This window comes from Ictalurus furcatus, chromosome 10 (assembly GCF_023375685.1).
Source record: "Ictalurus furcatus strain D&B chromosome 10, Billie_1.0, whole genome shotgun sequence".
Classification (NCBI taxonomy): Eukaryota; Metazoa; Chordata; class Actinopteri; order Siluriformes; family Ictaluridae; genus Ictalurus; species Ictalurus furcatus.
Window position 1 is genome coordinate 31,524,991 of NC_071264.1, and position 19,912 is coordinate 31,544,902.

The 19,912-nt window shown below is 41.1% G+C and overlaps 1 protein-coding gene across 1 annotated transcript in view; it reads left to right on the forward strand.

Annotated features, from left to right (window-relative positions):
* Positions 1-19,454, forward strand: part of pde3b (phosphodiesterase 3B) — a 57,561-nt gene extending 38,107 nt beyond the window's left edge. Inside the window, exons 2-16 of the mRNA XM_053634085.1 lie at positions 2,706-2,756; positions 6,013-6,255; positions 7,246-7,391; positions 7,768-7,874; positions 8,283-8,460; positions 8,695-8,786; positions 9,332-9,498; positions 11,202-11,327; positions 12,352-12,463; positions 12,648-12,761; positions 13,884-14,083; positions 14,280-14,483; positions 14,704-14,865; positions 14,970-15,219; positions 15,799-19,454. Coding sequence (XP_053490060.1) covers positions 2,706-2,756; positions 6,013-6,255; positions 7,246-7,391; positions 7,768-7,874; positions 8,283-8,460; positions 8,695-8,786; positions 9,332-9,498; positions 11,202-11,327; positions 12,352-12,463; positions 12,648-12,761; positions 13,884-14,083; positions 14,280-14,483; positions 14,704-14,865; positions 14,970-15,219; positions 15,799-16,040 — 2,394 coding nt within the window. The 3' untranslated portion in view covers positions 16,041-19,454. The remainder of the gene's footprint in view (positions 1-2,705; positions 2,757-6,012; positions 6,256-7,245; positions 7,392-7,767; positions 7,875-8,282; positions 8,461-8,694; positions 8,787-9,331; positions 9,499-11,201; positions 11,328-12,351; positions 12,464-12,647; positions 12,762-13,883; positions 14,084-14,279; positions 14,484-14,703; positions 14,866-14,969; positions 15,220-15,798) is intronic.
* The last annotated feature ends 458 nt before the right edge of the window (positions 19,455-19,912 follow it).

Genomic DNA, 19,912 nt, shown 5'->3' on the forward strand with positions numbered 1-19,912 from the left:
CTATCTGCCTTTGGCTACTTTAGAGACTATTTTGGTTTCTGGAGCAAAAGTAGAATATATGTGGCCATATTGTGTCTGAAATGTCAGTTACTCCATGTTACTTTCTGCTTTATAGAACTGTTGTATAAAATCAATCACACGCTCACTGCTGCTGCACTGAATATCAGCACGACTGCGATCACCTGCGATCACCTGCGTCCTTGTGACTACGGCCGAGTCCCAGCCGTGTTGATATTCAGTAGAACTGCACTCCTGCTCATGCAGTATCACATGTATATAGGCTTGGTGTTTATAGGATCAGAGCCCAGGTGTTTAATGTTTTGCTCGCTGCGTTAGTGTGTTATCAATGGTGTGTAACATGGTGATAGTGGCGTGTGACTTGACCCCTGTATGCAAAGACAGATAAGGTGGAAATGCTCTTGTGCTCTCGGATGATGTTGTTGAGGTCAGATAAGATCTGTGAGTGCTGCTGGTGACGTCTCATTGTGGTTAAAGCGGTTTGCTTTTTTCCCCCTGATTTCCTTTTAGTGAGAGGCCCTGAGCTTTGTTTATCCACCTTAACTCAAGAAAAAGTGTGGCGCTCGCAGTCTCGCATCCTACACACACACACACACACACACACACACACACAGCAAAACATAAATATATGCTGAGTACTTGAAACAGAAATATTCAGTTCAGTTCAGTGTTATGTGTACAGCGTGTTTAACAGTGGACTTGGTCCCAGAGCAGCTTTACAGAAATATATACATTCAGGATATAGATTTTAAATGTATGAATTTATCTCTAATGAGCAGACAGAGGCGACGGGGGTGAGGAAAAACTCCCTGAGACAATTTGAGGAACTTTGAGAGGAACCAGACTCAGACGGGAACCCGTCCTCTTCTGGGTGACACCTGATAGTGCGATTATAAATAAGTGCACCCCTTCTATAACTTTGTAAAACAGAAGTGCAGCCGTGTAATCAGATGATTCACCACAGTCTCAACATGAAGTCTATTCTGCTGAACTCATGCACTGTCCACCGATGGAGACCCGGACACCGCACCAAAACTGCAGTCCAATGCCATCTCCTTTGCTTCCAAGTGTGCCCAGGCTGTCCATATGGGGCCGTCCTCAGCAACAGTGACTGACCTCCAAGCGATGAGAACTCCAGAAGCAGGGCAACAGAATGGTCTAGGCTGGCCCGAAGAGCAGAACGATTCAGGCCCGCTGCTATCACAGCACGTGTAGAGCATTGGTATCATCCAAAGTCTTTGCAGACGTTGGTGTCATCTGGACTCTTTGTAGAGGCTGGTTCTGAGCTGGAGCTGGCACGTTCACTGATTAGGAACAGGGAACAAATGGAAAAGGATTAGTGTGGCTGCTGTTCAACCATGTGCAATTATCGTTTTATCGGACATGACTGGGGTACAATGTCATGAGATGCGTTATGTGAATACTAGTCTAAAGAAGTGTGTGTTTAATCTGGATTTAAACTGAGAGAGAGAGAGCTCTGTATGATCAAAAGTCCAGAGTTTTGCAACCTTAAACAGCGTGAAGGAATGTAACATGATAGAAGATCAGTTAAGTATAAAGGAGCTTGGCCGTTTAGGGCTTTATAGGCAAGTATCAGTGTATTTTATAATGGATACGGAACTTAACAGGTAACCAGTGTAGAGATGATAAAATTGGGGTAATGTGTTCTAGAGCTGCAACAACTAATGGATAAAATCAATAATAATGGATGATGAAAATGGTTGTAAGGAATCTCATTATGGATTAGTCGGTCTGCGCGTGGCATGGGGGAGATTTACTCATTACATTACTTCTGTTCCGAGAACACGCTTCGGACAGTAAATACTAAAGTTGTGTCCCAAATGAAGTACTGTACACTTACACTGTGCACTGTGTTCTCTACCGTCTAGTGTGTGGATTTTAGAAAGGTAATATCATCGCAAATATATCACTAGTGGTTTTTTACTAACCGGGAGTATAAGCCACTTCCTAGTCGACGGCACATGACATCATACGCACGGAATGAGACGCCACTAGCTTTAGCCCTAACCCTAACCCTAACCCAGAGTCACCGACACTGACTCTCTTCAGTTTACTGTTTCTGTCAGCGTTACCTTTTATTCCCAACATGACCTCAGTCTCCATCAGAGGGAGGAGAAATCGTCACGTGACTGAGGAAGAAAGTCCTCTAAGGCAGGGGGGCATTTTATATTAAACACCGCAGAGATCAAACAGTGCTGCGTGAGCACAAACTTATGTTTATATCCAAAATGCTCCACTGTGTGTATTTATGTGTTATTTTTATGGGTGCACAAAAAGCACAGAATTAAACTACAGTCCTAAATTAATAATATATGTTCTGGTGTGTGTGTGTGTGTGTGTGTGTATTGAGTTCTTTTCTGTTTTGGACAAAAAGTTGTGTAAAGTTTTAGTCTGAAGTTTATATTTGTAACACTCAGTTTGTGGATTTTATTTTAAATAAACAAAAAAAATTGGTACTGAAAGTTTGCCCCGCCCCCATCCGATTAATCAAAATAATAATAATAATAATCGGCCAACTAATTGATTATGAAAATAATGGTTAGTTGCAGCCCTAAAGTGTTGGTATTTTTGTGATCTAGTAAGAACTTTATCAGCGTAATTTTGGACTAACTGCAGCTGTAGCTTTGATTCTCTTCAAAAACAACTCTTCTGTTTTTGTCTTGCAGATGATCCTGTGGGACTGGGACCTGAAACAGTGGTCCAAACCTCAGTATCAGGTCAGTTTTAATCCTCCACACAATTCTGCGCGCACACACACACACACACACACACACACACCTTTGTGCTATACACTGAAGACATTTGGCCCATTCACGTACACCACGCAAGGCACCATTGTGAGCAGCCTGGGGTTCAGTGTCTTGCCCAAGGACACTTCGGCATGTGGGCCAGGGATCGAACCTCCAACCCTACGATTAGTGGACAACCCACTCTACCACATGAGCCACAGCCTCCCCCAACCTCACATCTAGATTATTGTAAATCCCTTTTAAATGGTATATCTGGAAAAAAAAAAAGAACTTTAATAAACTGCAACATATTCTAAGCTCAGTTTCAGGTTCCTCACATACACTAAAGGACTGGTAGATATCACACCACCTCTGTCAGTTACAAACGATTACTCCTTACATTTATAGCACTCCATGGTCTTGACTCTAGAGTATGAGAAAGGTGCTATATATAAATTAAACTCAAGTCAGTGTTATGTGTACAGCGTGTTTAACAGTGGACTTGGTCCCAGAGCAGCGTTACAGAAATATATACATTCAGGATATAGATGTTAAATGTATGAATTTATCTCTAATGAGCAGCCAGAGGAGACGTGGTGAGGAAAAACTCCCTGAGACGATATGAGGAAGAAACCTCGAGAGGAACCAGACTCAGAAGGAAACCCGTCCTCATCTGGGTGACACCGGATAGTGCGATTATAAATAAATACACCCCTTATATAAATGTGCTAATACTACATGCTCAAATAGTGCAGTTGTGTAACCAGGAAATTCATTACAGTTTCTACATTAAGTCTGTTTTGTTGAACTTCTCCACAGTTCACTGATGGAGACTCGAGTGCAGAACTGTTTGTGGTAATTGTAGTGCTAAAGCTATCATAGCATAACTGTTCATATGAACTGGGGTCCAAAGCCATCTTTATGGTGTTTAAGTGGAACCGTCCTCAGTAATCTCAGTGATCTTTAGACTGCACCATGTGGGACATCCTCAGCAGCAGCATGTGACCTCCAACTGATGAGAACTCCAACCAGAAGCAGGACATCAGGATGGATCAGGCAGGACCAGAGAGCAGAAGGGGTCAGGATCACTGGTATCTCAGGAGTATCATGTGGATCTCGACAGAGAGAGAGAGAGAGAGAGAGATTATTAGGTATGGTTATTGCCCTGTAATGGTTAAGGACAGTGTACTTTGCGTGAGTGAAAGCAGGGACTCCGACAAGACTAGCTATTACAGCGTAACTTAAAGGGAGAGTTAGTTATGTCCATGTCCCTGGGACACTCCACCAGACACTCCACCATCAACACACCTGTGTGAAGGTGTGAAGGGGGGGGACAGCATCCAAACATCCCAGATCACCTCAGCACTCTGTACCTGTGATCCTCTAGATCTGCTCCTTTACCTAAGAAAAAAACTATTCACAAAAAGCTTGAGTAAACAAATATGTTTTCAGTCTGGACTTAAACACTGAGACTTTGTCTGAGTCCCGAACACTAACTGGAAGACTGTTCCATAACTGTGGGGCTCTATAAGAGAAAGCTCTTCCCCCTGCTGTAGCCTTCACTATTCCAGGTACCAACAAATAGCCTGCACCTTTTGATGTAAGTAGGTGTGGCGGATCATAGAAAACCAAAAGTTCTCTCAGGTACTGTGGTGCGAGACCATTTGGTGCTTTATAGTTTAATAATAATATTTTATAATCAGTGTGAGATTTCACTGGGAGCCAGTGCAGTGTGGATCAGATCGGTGTGATGTGGTCGTATCTTCTGGTTCTAGTTAGGACTCTAGCAGCTGCATTCTGGACTAACTGGAGTTTGCTTATGGTCCTACTGGAACATCCAGACAGTAAGGCATTACAGTAATCTAATCTAGAGGTGACGAAAGCATGAACTAATATTTCTGCATCATGTAGTGACAATATATTTCTTATCTTAGAAATATTTCTGAGATGAAAGAAGAATATACTAGAAATATTATCTACATGAGCATCAAATGATAGACTGGAGTCAATAATTACTCCCAGGTCTTTCATCTAACTTCTAATGTCCTTTACACATTCCTCAACTTTATTAAGCCGCTGTCTGTCCTCTGGCTTTGCTGAATGCCTAGAGAATTTAGCATTTTTTAAAATTCAGATTTAAACATTTTCTAATCTGTCAAGGAGAATTGTATGATCTATAGTATCAAAAGCTGCACTAAGGTCGAGTAACACAAGCAGCGAGACACAACCCTGATCAGAGGCCAGTAGTAGGTCATTTACTGTCTAACACTGTCTCCGTGCTATGATGAGGTCTAAATCCTGACTGATACATTTCATGAATGTTGTTCCTATGTAAGTACGAGCATAGCTGCTGTGTACAACCTTTTCCTTACCCTTAACCTAGACAATCAGAGCTATTCATTTTTAAACTTTAAACAGGTAATTTAAAAGGACACTCCTGGGCAGAAAGAAACAGCAGTCATTCACATGTTTCAGTATTTTTGATCACTTGAAAAAGGGTTCAGTTCAAACAAAAGGTGCCATGTTCTAAATTATTTAACACGTCTAGATGTAAATATCAGGAAATGAAAACTGAAATTCTGATCTATCGTGGTGTGTGAGAGTAAGAGACAGGTGTGTGTGTGAGTAAGAGACAGGTGTGTGTGTGTATGTATGTTTAAAGACTGTACTACATGTTTGTGGTTTAAGACAGACCGATAGTGAATAGAAAACTGAGACACAGACACTGCTGTAACTGAGTGTCACCGCTAGGAGGCGACAGAAGCTCCACTCACGCCATTAAACCTACAACATTTAAAGTAAAAGTCTTCAGAAAAATGCAGTATTTACACTCGTGTTTTTAAATCATTTTTGTTTTCTTTTTCCACTCTTTCAGTATTGCACTAAAACTGACTCAGTTTACCTCTATAATTATTTTATTATTATTGCTGCTGTTTATTTATTTTACTCTTATTACATATTAATATTTTACAGTTATATTTGATATTTAAAGATATTCAGTCGATTGGTTAAAGTTCCCACATACAAGCTGCCATTCCAGTAGGGCTGATAATATTTCTGTATTGTTATGAATTACATCACAGTTTTCTGAGATGTGTTGTGCTGCTATAATATTTATGGACAATTCTAAAGTAAGATTTTCTTTTTGACCTTCGACATTTAATCGTAGTCAAAAACAGTTATCTCTAATTTATCAAAGTGTTATAGAGAATAATGTGTGTGTGTCTGTGTGTGTGTGTTGCAGGGTTCAGTGTGTGGGGCAGATCTCTCTGTGATTAGTGATGTGAGGAATCTGATCTCAGACCTGCTGCAGGACTCGTCTCTCTCTCCACATGTCGTGTCGTCATTGCGCAGCGTCAGCAGTTTGATCAGCAGCTTCTCGGGCTCCTTCCGGCCGCGTCCCAATCCGTTCACACCGTTCCCAGGGTTCTACCCCTGTGCTGAGGCAGAGGATCCGAGTGACCGAGCTGAGAGAAAGCCTGTAAAGGTAGGAAGTCCCTGATCCTCCAAGCAGGTAACTTCACGATTTAACACCAACGCCGTAATAATGTACACCACAATAGGCTTTTCTGAGAGGATCATGGGATCAACATCACTGACCATCCTGCCCTTATGTGGTTCTTCCTCAAACTGTTGCCAGAAGGTTTAAAGCGTGCGATTGTATAGAACGTCTCTGTGTGCTGTAGCAATAAGAATAAAAAAAACACTGTTCCAGCATGACACAGAGCACAAAGCGTGCTCCATGAAGACGTGGTGTGTGAAGGTTGAAGGTAGAAGAACTCAAGTGTCCTGCACAGAGCCCTGACCTCAACCCCACTGAACACCTTTAGGATGAACTGGAACTGGAGTCTCCTCACATCATCAGCGCCTGACCTCAACCTCACTAACACTCTTGTAGCTGAATGTACACTAATCCCCACGGCCACGCCCCAATATCTAGTGGAAAGCCTTCCCAGAAGAGAGGAGCGCATTATAACAGCAAAGGGGAATAAATCTGGAACGAGATGTTCAACAAGCAGCACATATGGGTGTGATGGTCAGGGGTGCACATACTTTTGGTTATATAGAATATTTTGTTTTCCCTCCATTTCCATGCTAAATTGTGTGTGTGTGTGTGTGTGTGTGTGTATATATATATATATATATATATATATATATATATATATATATATATATTCCCATCATTAAACTCATGGTTTTTCTGAAACGTTTACCAGCACAGACAAATCATAACATTATTAACCATCTCACTGTAAATGTGACTAAAGGATCCTGTCTGATGTTTGTGGTCCTCAGATGTAAACCTCACGTCACGTGACGACGTGTTTCACTGATTATCATAAAGATCAACACGTCTGTGCTATTTCACCTCCAGTACTAAGCACAGGTTACAGGTTATATAAGCGCAATTCATCTCTGCCTCTCTCTCTCTCTGTCTCTCTCTCTATCTCTGTGTCTCTCTCTCACTCTCTCTCAGGGCCTGAGTAGTAGGAACAGTCTGCCGACTCCTCAACTGAGACGGAGCTCTGCGTCCTCGTCCGTCTCTCCTCTGGAGACGCTCTCGTCCCCTCGCTGGGAGCGCAGTAATGGAAAAAGATCTCACGCTGAGCTTAGTGCCAGCAGGTCAGAGCCCTCATCTTCTCACCGGAGAACTAAAGTCACGCCTGAACCCGAGTAACCCAGAGGTTACTTCAGACCGCGGAGCAGAACACCTCAACGCAGCTCACAAAGCCCTTTAGTCCTTTTAAAGTTTCGACAATATTGTAGAAGTTTAGACTCCTGGCACTAGTGAATGAACTCTGCAGCCTTTTATGATCATTATGCTCTTTTGTTATTCGTCCACAAGGTGGCACTGTCACACAGACTTTTGAAATATTACGCAAGACGCTTATGATTATTATTTTATAATTATTTTAGGTGTAGCGTTTTACCGCACTGCTCCGTGCTCGTGTGATTTCCATAATGACTCGATCTCTAACGTGAAACTGTCTCTAAACAGTCAGGGATCATTCTCCAACGGGCCAAACAGCAACCTGCTGACCATCCCAAAGCAGAGATCCTCCTCCGTTACGCTCTCCTATGGTCACACCATGCCCAGAAGACCAGGTCAGTCTGCGTCTTCTTCTTCTTCTTCTTCTTCTTCTTCCTCCCGTTATTTTTGATCACATCCACATTACAGACCTCCACATATTGAAGATATGCGGGTGCTTTTGCATGTTTTCCCGTAAAAATCTCTGTTATTTGGTCTTCAAGCACAGAAAAGGAAGACGTTGGCATAAATGTAGATGCACAATACTTTCACCAAATTTTAAGTGATATTTCAAGTCGTTTATTTATTTTGATCATTATGAGTCATAACCTTTTAGAGTGTAAACATAAAGCTCTGTATCCTGCTGTGTGTAAATGAGACACATCTATCTAATATCCATCTGTCCCACTGGACTTCAGAATTTAAGGGTGAGAACCCTGTACTTGTACCATCATACATTCAGGACTTCTGTCCTTCCTTGACAGGTGCGTCTCCGAGTCTGAGTCCACTCAATTCTCCGAGTCACGGTCCCCCGTCATGTCCAAGCTCATCGCTGATCACTCGGTCTCCGGTGGAGTTTCCTGACACGGCCGACATCCTCACCAAGCCCAGCGTAAACCTGCACAAAGCACCGGGGTTTTCGCTCAGCTCACTCTGCACCAGGTAACAACCCCACTGACGTCCTCTAACCTTATCCTGACCTGAGGTCGGGACTGTGATTTCACAGTGTGGTGATTCACTTCACAGGCCAGTGTGTTTCATGGAAATCACATTAAAATTATTATTATTTTTTTTAAAATCCCACTGCTCGTGCTGTATTTACCTTACTGTTGTACAACATGACATAGTAGTGTGTGTGTGTGTGTGTGTGTGTGTGTGTGTGTGTGTGTGAGACAGTTGTGGGCGACAGATACTGAAGAGCGTCTCTAATGCTGAGGTGGGTGACGGTCACATGACCCCGGGGCCTGACATGCAGAGAAGGATATCAGGTTGGACCTTCATCAAACACGCACGCCTCACGCACACGCCTAATACACCCCTCACATGCCCCAACATGCTCTTCAGCCACTCTTAACACACTCTTTATACAACTTACATGCTCTTAACACATTCTTCATGCACCCTTTTCACACTCCTTACACACTCCTCACACATGTGCCTTAAACACTCCTCACACACTCCTCACACATGTGCCTTACACACTCCTTACACACTCCTCACACTCCACTTTACATCATATTAAACCCTTACATTGAATTTGACCAGGTGTTGATTCAATCCTTGAACATTTTATGTGTATTTGTTTATTAGTTTATTGTAAAGGTAGAAAATCACCAAAGTTACATCATACAACAAGTCACGAGTCAGATCTTCACCTCTGGCTGCTCATTAGAGATAAATTCATACATTTAAAATCTATATCCTGAATGTATATATTTCTGTAACGCTGCTCTGGGACAATGTCCACTGTTAAACACTCTACACACACAACACTGAACTGAACTGAAAGGTATTGCATGGTTGGTTTTCTCAGCTGAGGCGACGGAATACAGTAGCGATGGGCTGATCAGGGAGGAAAGCGGGGAAGTAGATGCTCAGGGAGAGGAAGCAGGACTGACCGCCAAAGAACGAGCTCAGCGTGAGGAAGAGGAGGAGGAAGAGCAAAGATCGGGTGTGCAGGAGACTCCATCTCGTCCTGAGGTACAATAAGCATCTGTATTTCTGTATGAGCTGCAGGAATGTTAACGTAATCGCCTTGTTCTCAAAATAATGAGCAACACAAAGATAAGAACATAAGGGAAGAACAAATGAATAAGGGGGGAGAGAAAGATGGTGTTGAGAAAAAAAGTAGTAATGAAAGAAACTGAAATAAAACGGAAGCATTAGAGAGAGAAAACTTAACCAATAGCAGTTTTATTCCTGTGACTGAGTAAGCACGCTAAATTTGTTTCAGATTGTGTTTCCCAAATTAGGAAACTGTTGTTTATAGTTGAAAGATCAGAAAAGGTTGCTGATTTATGTGTTAATTAAAAAAAAAAAAAACTTTTTTGTGCGCGCAACACACACGATCAGTATGGGTGATATGGAGCAGTGGCTCAATAAATAAATCAGAAATGTGTGTGCACCACTGTTAACTTGTTTGTCTCCCAAAGACTGAGAAAAAGAAGAAAAAATTCTCTAAATTCTCCAGTGCCGGAACATTCTGGACTAGTATCTTTTGGTTCTTTACCCAGATGAGGACGGGTTCCTTCTGGGTCTGGTTCCTCTCAAGGTTTCTTCCTCATATCGTCTCAGGGAGTTTTTCCTCACCACCGTCGCCTCTGGCTGCTCATTAGAGATAAATTCATACATTTAAAATTTACAGTGGGGGAAATAAGTATAAGTAACGCGTCAACATTTTATTCAGTAAATATATTTCCAATGAGGTTATTCACCTGAAGTTTTCACAAGACATCAGTATTAACTCAAGAAATCCACAAATATAAACAATTCACAACATTAAAGTCTATAAATAAAGTTATGTGTAATAAAGAGGAATGACACGGGAAAAAAGTATTAAACATGCTAAGAAAAAGCAGTTCTCCAAGGTAAGGTAAGGCAAGGAACCAGCTGAAATCCATTAATACTGAAGTCTGGTGAGAATTTCATGTCAATAACCTCATTGGAAATATATTTACTGAAAAAGATGTTGACATGTTCAATACTTATTTCCCCCGCTGTATATCCTGAATTTATATATTTCTGTAAAGCTGCTTTGGGACAATGTCCGTTGTTAAAAGCGCTATACAAATGAAACTGAACTGAATTGGTTCCTGAGATGTAGATGTGGTGGGAATTGTACTGAAACTCTACAGTATGCACACAACTACTCTCAACATGAAACATACACACATACTCTCAAACAGAAAAAAGACTAATAGTACACTGTTCCTATCTGTGTTTATTCAGTATCTGTTCAATCCAGATAATGTGTCCAGACATATTCGGTTACAACATGAACATTTTCAACCCAAAAAAAGTCTTAAGAAGTATTCAATCTAACTTTAGATAGCTGTGGATACGAGTGTGATGAACTCTTCTATAAAATGTGTGTTTACTTTGGAAAAAGAACTTTGCCTGTCCAGTCCATGTCACAGTTCCTACCTTATCATAAAACGCTGTTGGCAGGGGAAGCAGTCAGAGGTCTCTGGGGTCAGAGGTCAGACCGTGTAATTGGACTTTGTGTTCTAATCTTGAAGATTTTTGTTTGGTCAGTTATCTAAAGTGAAAATTCATAACGGATGAGGTGTCGGATATCTTCAAATCTCCATCACTTGCTAGACCTAGACATTTCAGAATGACCTACATGACCGCAAACCTTCATAAACAAAAAATCTTGCCGTTTCTCCTGTGGCCTCTCCTAGGAATTCAAGTTAGATCCCCTGCTTGAGGACCAGGAAGCTCTGTTGGAGAAGCTCAACAACTGGAACTTCCAGATCTTTGACCTGATGGAAAGGACGGGAGGGAAGTCAGGACGGATCCTCAGCTATGTTAGTAAAGAAATAATCACTGGATGGATCTTGTTGATCATTTTTATTTATAGTTCTTTATAAAGAAATATTATTAAGCTCATATTAAATCAATATTCCTAATGAAACATGGGGTATAGTTTATCAAATGTTTTTAATAAAAATATCAGTGTTTTTTTTTGTTTGTTTGTTTGTTATGTCAAAGAGCGAACATTTCAGTTCATTCTGCACCACAGGCTTTCCTCCAGAGTTTATATTTTATCAGGAATATATCTCATTTTAATCCGATTTGTGGTCACGTGGATGGATTACATACGTTCTGTAGCCATATCCCACTAATCAGGGCATTGTCACTGAAAACATGGCAACCAACAGTACACTAAAGATGGGGAGGCCCACTAGAGACCGGTGGGGAACAATTTGAGGTGCAAGTGCAGATTTAAGGCTTTAACATACACTCACGAATAGATAGAATCTAATATAATAAATATAATCTGATGTTGATTATGGGAAAACTGAAGAATACACAACAGACATTAAAAGTGGCCTACGTGAGGAGGAAATCATCACGTCTAATTAATTTTACGCCCATTATGATTGCTTGAGTCACTATTTAAGAATATTTGAGGCTCGTTCACATTTGTATTATTTTAATATAGTTTGTGTTTGGTGGCAGAGAATTAGGAACCTTTCTGTTTACTCGTGTTGTTGTTGTTTTTTTAAATGAGGACCTTGGTTATTAACCTGCATTCATGCAAGCAAAAGTTCCAGTTACATTATTGTTTTTCTTTTTTCCTCTCGTTTTTGCTGTCCTAATCATAATTATCCTTAATCAGCGCGAGAAACTCACTAACGTTCTGTTTAGATCCACTTTGTGTTCATTTGCAACAAGACGTGATTGGCACCTTGCATAATGTTTGTGTGTTGCAGTGCTGATGATCCTTTACAGCTCAGTCTGATAGATGCTGATCATCAGGGACTTGACGCCTCACTGAAGGCCTGTTGTGTGTCTTAATGAAGTTTTGTTTGTTTGGATATCTCTCAGGTGGCCTACACTTTGTTCCAGGACACGGGTCTGTTTGAAATCTTCAAAATCCCCGTCCGGAAGTTCATGACGTACTTCTGCGCTCTGGAGAACGGTTACCGAGATATACCCTGTGAGAGTTAAATTAGAGTGTTGTCAAAAAGTAAATTCAACTTTTAAAATGGCGTGTGAGGGAGAATCTGCATTGGGGAAAACCTTCAGTGAACTTTCCAGTTGAAAGAAAAACAAACGTATTATACAGCGGACGGTGTTTGAACATCTCTGATGTATTGATTTGTGAATTACCTCTTCCTCAGATCACAATCGTGTCCATGCCACAGATGTCCTTCACGCTGTGTGGTATCTCACCACCAGACCCATCCCAGGCTTCCAGCAGATCCATAATGAACATGTGACAGGAAGTGACACAGGTACCCAAACTCTGTGCTGCTTTGATTTTCTTTCTTCCAGGGTATCAAGAGAACTAAATAGAGAAATGTGGGCGGGGCTGGAAACAGTGCAGGTTGTTGATTGGTCAAACTGTTTGGCTCAGTGGTTCTTTAGTAATTTCTCTTTCAGTTTTCCTTTTTCTGCAGGAAGCTTTGCAATTTAATCCATAATTTTATGTTTGCTTGCATCACTCTGCATGTCTCAGCATGTTTGTCCTGTCTGGGAGAGTTACCACAGACGTTTTAACCAAATAAACACTAATTTCCAACCCCTCCAGAATCACTACCCCTACTTTCGAAGGTACAGGACACAGGAACTGGACCAGGGTATGGATAGTTCTGGATTTGATTCAGGAACCGTACTGTGACGTACTCTCCACTGGGGGGAAAAAAAAAAGAAAGGCCCCATCACCGTACCAACATTCAGCAGTGACAAAATATTTTTGGTGCCTAAACCACGCCTGTACTGATTGTTTCCGTGCTAATTTTATCCCTTTGATCCGGCAAGAGTAAATCAGACCGCTCAGAACTGCAGCTCTCATAAGAGTGTGCTGTGATTCAGATCCACCGCCGTTGCTGGCTCAGCATGTTCACAACTTATTTTAAGGCCGCTGATGACTGTTTTAATTTCTCAAATGGAGTGCAGCCTGAGTCATTCAGTTTGCTGTAGAGAAAGGGACTCATGCTTTAAATGGAAGAGGTGTTGAGTTTGTGAAAAGTCAGTGACTTCACTGTCTGGCAGCCGAAATGTGCAGCATGCACGCAATGCTGAGATCGGCATGTTTTCCAAGCACACGATCGAACAGTAAAAAACTGTGTAATATAGTTTCACACCATTGTGAGCTTGTCTGTTTCCTTTACTATTATTTATTTATTTATTTATTTGTTTATGCGTTTTAGTGGATTAATTGTGCGTAAGAACACGCAATCATGTCGTCCAGTGACCTTGTACAAGGATGCTGCATTTGGCGTTAATGAAAGGCATCACTTTTAATTCTTTAATTCTTACATATGATTGTTAACACATGACTTGAATTTTATTTATAGTTATATATGTCCTGTATATAAGGTGCTGAGGTTCTTCTCTGTTTCTCTTCATCACAGACTCAGACAGTGGTATCTCTCCTGGACGGATTTCTTATGCTTTGTCCAAAAGCTCCTCCATCTCGGATAATAGTTACGGCTGCTTGGCCTGGAACGTCCCTGCCCTCGAGCTCATGGCACTATATGTAGCAGCTGCTATGCACGACTACGATCACCCAGGTCGCACAAACGCCTTTCTTGTAGCTACTAATGCCCCTCAGGTATGTGGCATTTTATTGTTTCGTTTTTTCATTTATACTGTATACTTAAGCCACTGTAAGAATTCGAAACTGTAACACAACTTTACCAGGGATTTGGCGCGCTGACGGATTTGATCATTTAGGAAAGATTCAAGCATCCCAAGAATCCACTCATTTATTTTCTCTTCCTCTCTTATCTCTGTCATGTTTCTGGCAGGCGGTGCTGTACAACGATCGCTCGGTTCTGGAGAACCACCATGCTGCCGCAGCATGGAGCCTTTTCCTGTCTCAGCCCGAGTTTAACTTCCTGTCCAACCTGGACCATGTTGAATTCAAGCGTTTTCGCTTTCTTGTTATCGAGGCCATCCTTGCCACAGACCTGAAGAAGCACTTTGATTTCTTAGCAGAGTTTAACTCCAAGGTGATTTTTTTTTTTTTTTTTACAAAAAAAAACATGATATTTAGGGTTTTTTTTTTTTTTATAGTTCCAATGAAGGCTAAAAGTCAATGTTTTTTTTAAACTCTTTTATGCTCTTGAGTTCAGACAAGTAAGTTTTCCTTGCGAGAAGACATTTCCTTCTTTTAGAAATGTGACCGTGCTAATGACCGGCTGATATACTGCTTGTGTTTGTTTTTGACAGGTTACAGATGTGAATAGCCCAGGTATCGACTGGACCAGTGAGAACGACAGGTTGCTGGTATGCCAAGTGTGCATCAAGCTGGCCGATATTAACGGTCCGGCAAAAGAGCGCAGACTTCACTTGAAATGGACAGAGGGCATCGTGAATGAGTTTTATGAACAGGTACTGAATAGCGCTACGTTTATGCTGCATCCTCTAGAGCTGCTAAGTTCATTAAAGGCACAGAGTTATCAGCTTCCGTTATGTCGTTCTTCCCTTTTATGCAGGGAGATGAGGAGGCTCGCCTCGGATTACCCATCAGCCCTTTCATGGACCGCTCGGCGCCACAGCTGGCCAAGCTGCAGGAGTCCTTTATCACGCACATCGTCGGGCCACTGTGCAACTCGTACGACGCCGCTGGCCTCCTCCCAGGTTACTGGGTTGATGAGGAAGAGGTGGATGATGAAGATGGAGAGGAGGATGACGCTGAAGACACAGAGACTGACGATGAAGATCTTGATGAAGAGCTTCAGTTAAGTATGTATTTTTTGGAACGTTAGCCTCGATATTTTAAATACTTGCATCTTTTTATAGTATGTTATTTTGCGGAATTGTACCAGAAAAACATCTGATTGGCTTACTTTTTTTTAAATCAGCATGTACAAAAAAATAAACTAAATAAACATTGTATAGGAAGGAAAATGAAGAGGAAAATTATAATGGTTGGCAGAATAATAATAACCAGTGAGTGTCTATGAAGTTAAACCTGAAGATAATACCTGCAACACTCAGAGAAGTATCGTTTTCTTCGTACAGTACATCTCTTTCTCCGCCCACCTGAGTGGCTTATAAAATATTGCATACAAACAGAAATAACTGCAGGAACATGAGATTAAAATAAAAAATGTCCAGCGCACAGACAAAGTTCTGAAAAACTAAATAAAACCTGCAAACTTTGAATTTCATTCATTGATCTGGAAGAATTCGGTTGAAACTTAGATGAGGACAGTGTTATGTCTCTGATGCTCCAATAACACGGAATCTAAACCAGATCTACCACGGCCATGTTTTATTCCTCCATCATTAGCATTTAATTATTTAGGTTTCTGTTTGCAGAGCCGAGGAAAAGCCGCCAGCGTCTGTTCTGCAGCATTATGCAGCACCTGACTGACAACCACACGGCGTGGAAGCAGATCATCGAGGAAGAGGAGAAGAACTGTGACCTGGGCCTTCATCAGCAGCAAGAGCAGCAGCAGGCAGATGCGTTGAGCCTTCCGCCTCCCTCCTCAACCTCAGATGACATTCAGGTCATTGAGGAGGAAACCGAAGAGGAGGAGCGGCAGCAGGAGGGGGATTGAGTTGAGCCAATTGGCTAAGAAAAAACTAGGGGAGGGGCCTGAAGCAAACAACTGACTCTTTGCTCTGTCCTCTCCTCCATCAGAACACAGACACGTGGTCTGAATCGACACCAGAAGATTCTGCCAGATCTCCCGTACTGAAATGAATCACTGTGACGCAAACGCAGTTCACATGGTGTTAAAGAAGAAAAAAAAATCTTTAAAAAGAAGAAAAAAAAAAGGCCTTACTACTGTGAGAGCATCCTATGCACTTTCACCCCATGGAGGATGAGGGAAAGAGTTGAAAAAATACAGAACGAAATAATGAACGAAACTCTCCATGGTTATTTGGCTGTGATGCTGCCTTGAAAGCAGAGCTCTTAACTCTCCTGTAGGTACTTATTACAATTATTTAAAAAAAACAACAACAAAAAAAAAAAAAAAAACGGCAGAAGACTTTTAAGTCATTACTTGTTACCAAAGCGAACAGTTAAAAATAAATGAGGCTGAGGCTATATCAGGCTCAGTGTCAGGAATACTCGAGAAGCATAATCAAATGTGCCTGTCTGAACCTTTTTTGGGTTTTTTTTGTTCCCCTGCGTGGTCCTGGTGATGGACTCCGACCCTCAGCACGACACGTGCAGTTTTCCTCCTCATGCTGGTGACACGAAAACACTGTATCATTGAACTCAGCCACTAGGACTTTAATATGGAAACGCTGACATTTTGACTGAAAAAAACAAACATGAATATTTACGTCTGCATCATTTTCAGATGCTTTTTTTTTCACTCACCTGCCTTTAGTTTTAGTTTCCTTTGTTATATATGTTTGTGTGTTCATGAGGTTTTTTTTTTTTCTTTCCTCCTCAGGAATGCAAAGTTGCCATTTGTTTTTCTGCTTGTAAACTGTTAAAAGCATTAAGTGTGGAACAGAGAAGAAACACTGTTCTAATGAAGGGATCTTACTGCTATTATTTCTTTTATAAGTAAAAATCACTCTCTCTCTCTCTCTCTCACACACACACACACACACACACACACACACACATGCGCACACACGCGCACACACTCAGTATTTGAGCATTGTCAGAGTTACTGTAATTTTAACTGTCTACCACGGAAATTAAATATTGAATATGTGCTCTGCATAATATTGAATATTAAAGTGCAGACTTTGAGAGGAATTTAAGTTGGCTGGATGGTGTAGGAATTCTATCGCTTTTTATAGGAGCAAAGAATTAGACAAATCGGACAAACTCGTAAATTAAATTGTCATTTTTAATACTTGGTTATGAATCCTTTGGTGTGAATGACTTCCTGAAATCTGGGACTCATAGACGTCACCTGGTGCTGGGTTTCTTCCCTGGTGATGATCTGCCAGGTCTGCTGCATCCGTCTTCACTTCCTGTTTGTTCTGAAATGCGGCTCAATCGGATTCAGGTCAGGTGATCGACTTGACCGCTGCAGAGCGTTCCACTTCTTCTTTGCCTTAGAAAGCTTTGGGTTGCTTTTGGAGTGTCCTTCAGGTCATTTTCCATCTGCAGAGTGAAGCTCCATCCATTGAGTTTTGAAGCATTTAGCTAAATGTGAGCAGATAATATATCCCTGTGTACTTCAGAGTTCATCCTGCTGCTTATGTCATGTCATATCAGTATATACAAGTGAGCTGGTATACTCCAAATGCACACTTGAAATCAACTCTAGACCTTTTCTCTGCTTACTGGTAAGTGAAATACGGAGGGAATACCCGACATCTGGCAATGGAACAGCTGAGCAGTCAGTTGTCCAATTACTTTTGGGGGACCACATATTAAAAAGTACTGTAATTCCTACGCTGTTCACCTGATGTGGATGTAAATTAAAGCTGGAAGTCTGTATTTTGAGCTCATATTTATTGTTTAATTTCTGTACTGTGGTAGACATCTAAAATAATAACTTTGTTAATGTCCAAATACTTAAGGACTTTACTGTATATGACACACACACACATTTCTTTCTTCACGGTTTCTCAGGATTCATGCAGACTGATCGTCCTGTTTGGACAGTTTAAAGTTTAAAGGAAATCATTTCAGACGCCTTGTGAGAAGATCAGACAATTTTCAGTTCAGATGTTGGGAAAGACGGGCATTTGAGGCTTTGTTCTGGTGTTCAGTCACCAGCTCAGCTGAAGTTCAGACAGATAAAAGTCTATCAGCTCCCCGAACCCGAAGTATTATTGTCTGTTTTGATACAAAACGGAGTTGGAGAATGTGATGAATATTTTTGACGTACGTAATAGGCAAGTTCCTATTTTATTTGAACCATACACGTTCTTTTGTTAAATCACACCGCGTACACATATTTTTTTTCTTTTTTTTAAGTAATCTTTGCCAAACATGCAAGCAGGCCAGTGCATCAATTTGAAGTGATCCAGGGTTTCACCTCAAAAAGAAAAGCTGTACACTTTTTTATATTTTCATATCCTTCACCATAAGGCAGGTTTAATACTAATAGCTCTATATATTTTTCTCTAAAGTGAGAACTCTAGGCATTCCACTAGAATAAAGAACAGGAAGGGGAGACTGACATGCTGCTCTCCTCATTGCATTTTGTTTGGAGAGGAAAGTTCTCAAGTAGGCAGTGTACATCAAGCTATATTTAAAGAAAAGAGAAACTAAAAAAAAAAAGAGAGAAACGACCTATAAATGTGCACATTTTACTACCAAACAAGTGTTTAATCTCTGCACAGAAAGAGTATCTGCATATATAAATATATATAAAATATATTATATATTTTTTAATTAATCAACTGAATGCGTCTGTTTTATACATACAGCTGACATTGTACATTAAGAATCTGTAATTATCATCCTGTTTCCAGAGTTTTTAATCTAATACTATTTACAGATGTGGATATGTTTGGGTGTGGTGTTACTATTTTAATAATAATTTGGGGTGCGTTGTCTGTGTGTTTCTGTGCATAACCACTCTGCTGAGAACCTTTTTCCCTCTAAAGCTAGATGCTGTGAGTCAGCTAGCTGCAGTGCCAAACGCCCCCTCGTCTCCTCGCTCATATATTCTCTCTCACTCATATATTCTCTCTCGCTCACAGTCTCTCTCTCATAGTCTCTCTCTCTCTCTCTCTCTCTCTCTCTCATATTCTCTCTTTCTCATAGTCTCTCGCTCATATATTCTCTCTTTCTCATAGTCTCTTGCTCACAGTCTCTCTCTCTCGCTCTCTCGTGTTCTCTCTCTTAGTCTCTCTCTCTCTCATAGTCTCTATTCTCGTTCTCATAGTCTCTCTCTTATATTCTCTCTCTCATAGTCTGTCTCTCGTAATCTCTCTCTCTCATAGTCTCTCTCTCCATCATATTCTCTCTCTCTCTCATAGTCTCTCTCTCTCTCCATCATATTCTCTCTCTCTCTCTCTCATAGTCTCTCTCTCTCTCTCTCTCTCATAGTCTCTCTCTCTCTCCATCATATTCTCTCTCTCTCTCATAGTCTCTCTCTCTCTCCATCATATTCTCTCTCTCTCTCTCTCATAGTCTCTCTCTCTCTCCATCATATTCTCTCTCTCTCTCTCTCTCTCTCTCTCTCATAGTCTCTCTCTCTCTCCATCATATTCTCTGCACCTTCCACTGCCAGTCGCTTTATCATGCACTTTGGCCTTCATTAGTTTTGGGAGTTGAGGATTGCTATCAATCAACCATATTGCCTCTGGTTATTTCTTTCTTACTTACTTCTTTTCTTCCTTCCTTCATTCTTACCTACCTATTTTTTTCCTGTACGTCTGTCATCACCAGGAATCCAGCATCTTCATTTCACTTCAGTAATTTGTACTGCTTCTCTTCCCTGTCAGAAATTCCATTACATATTTCTCCTTTTTTTTCCCCACTGCAATGCCCTCCATCCTT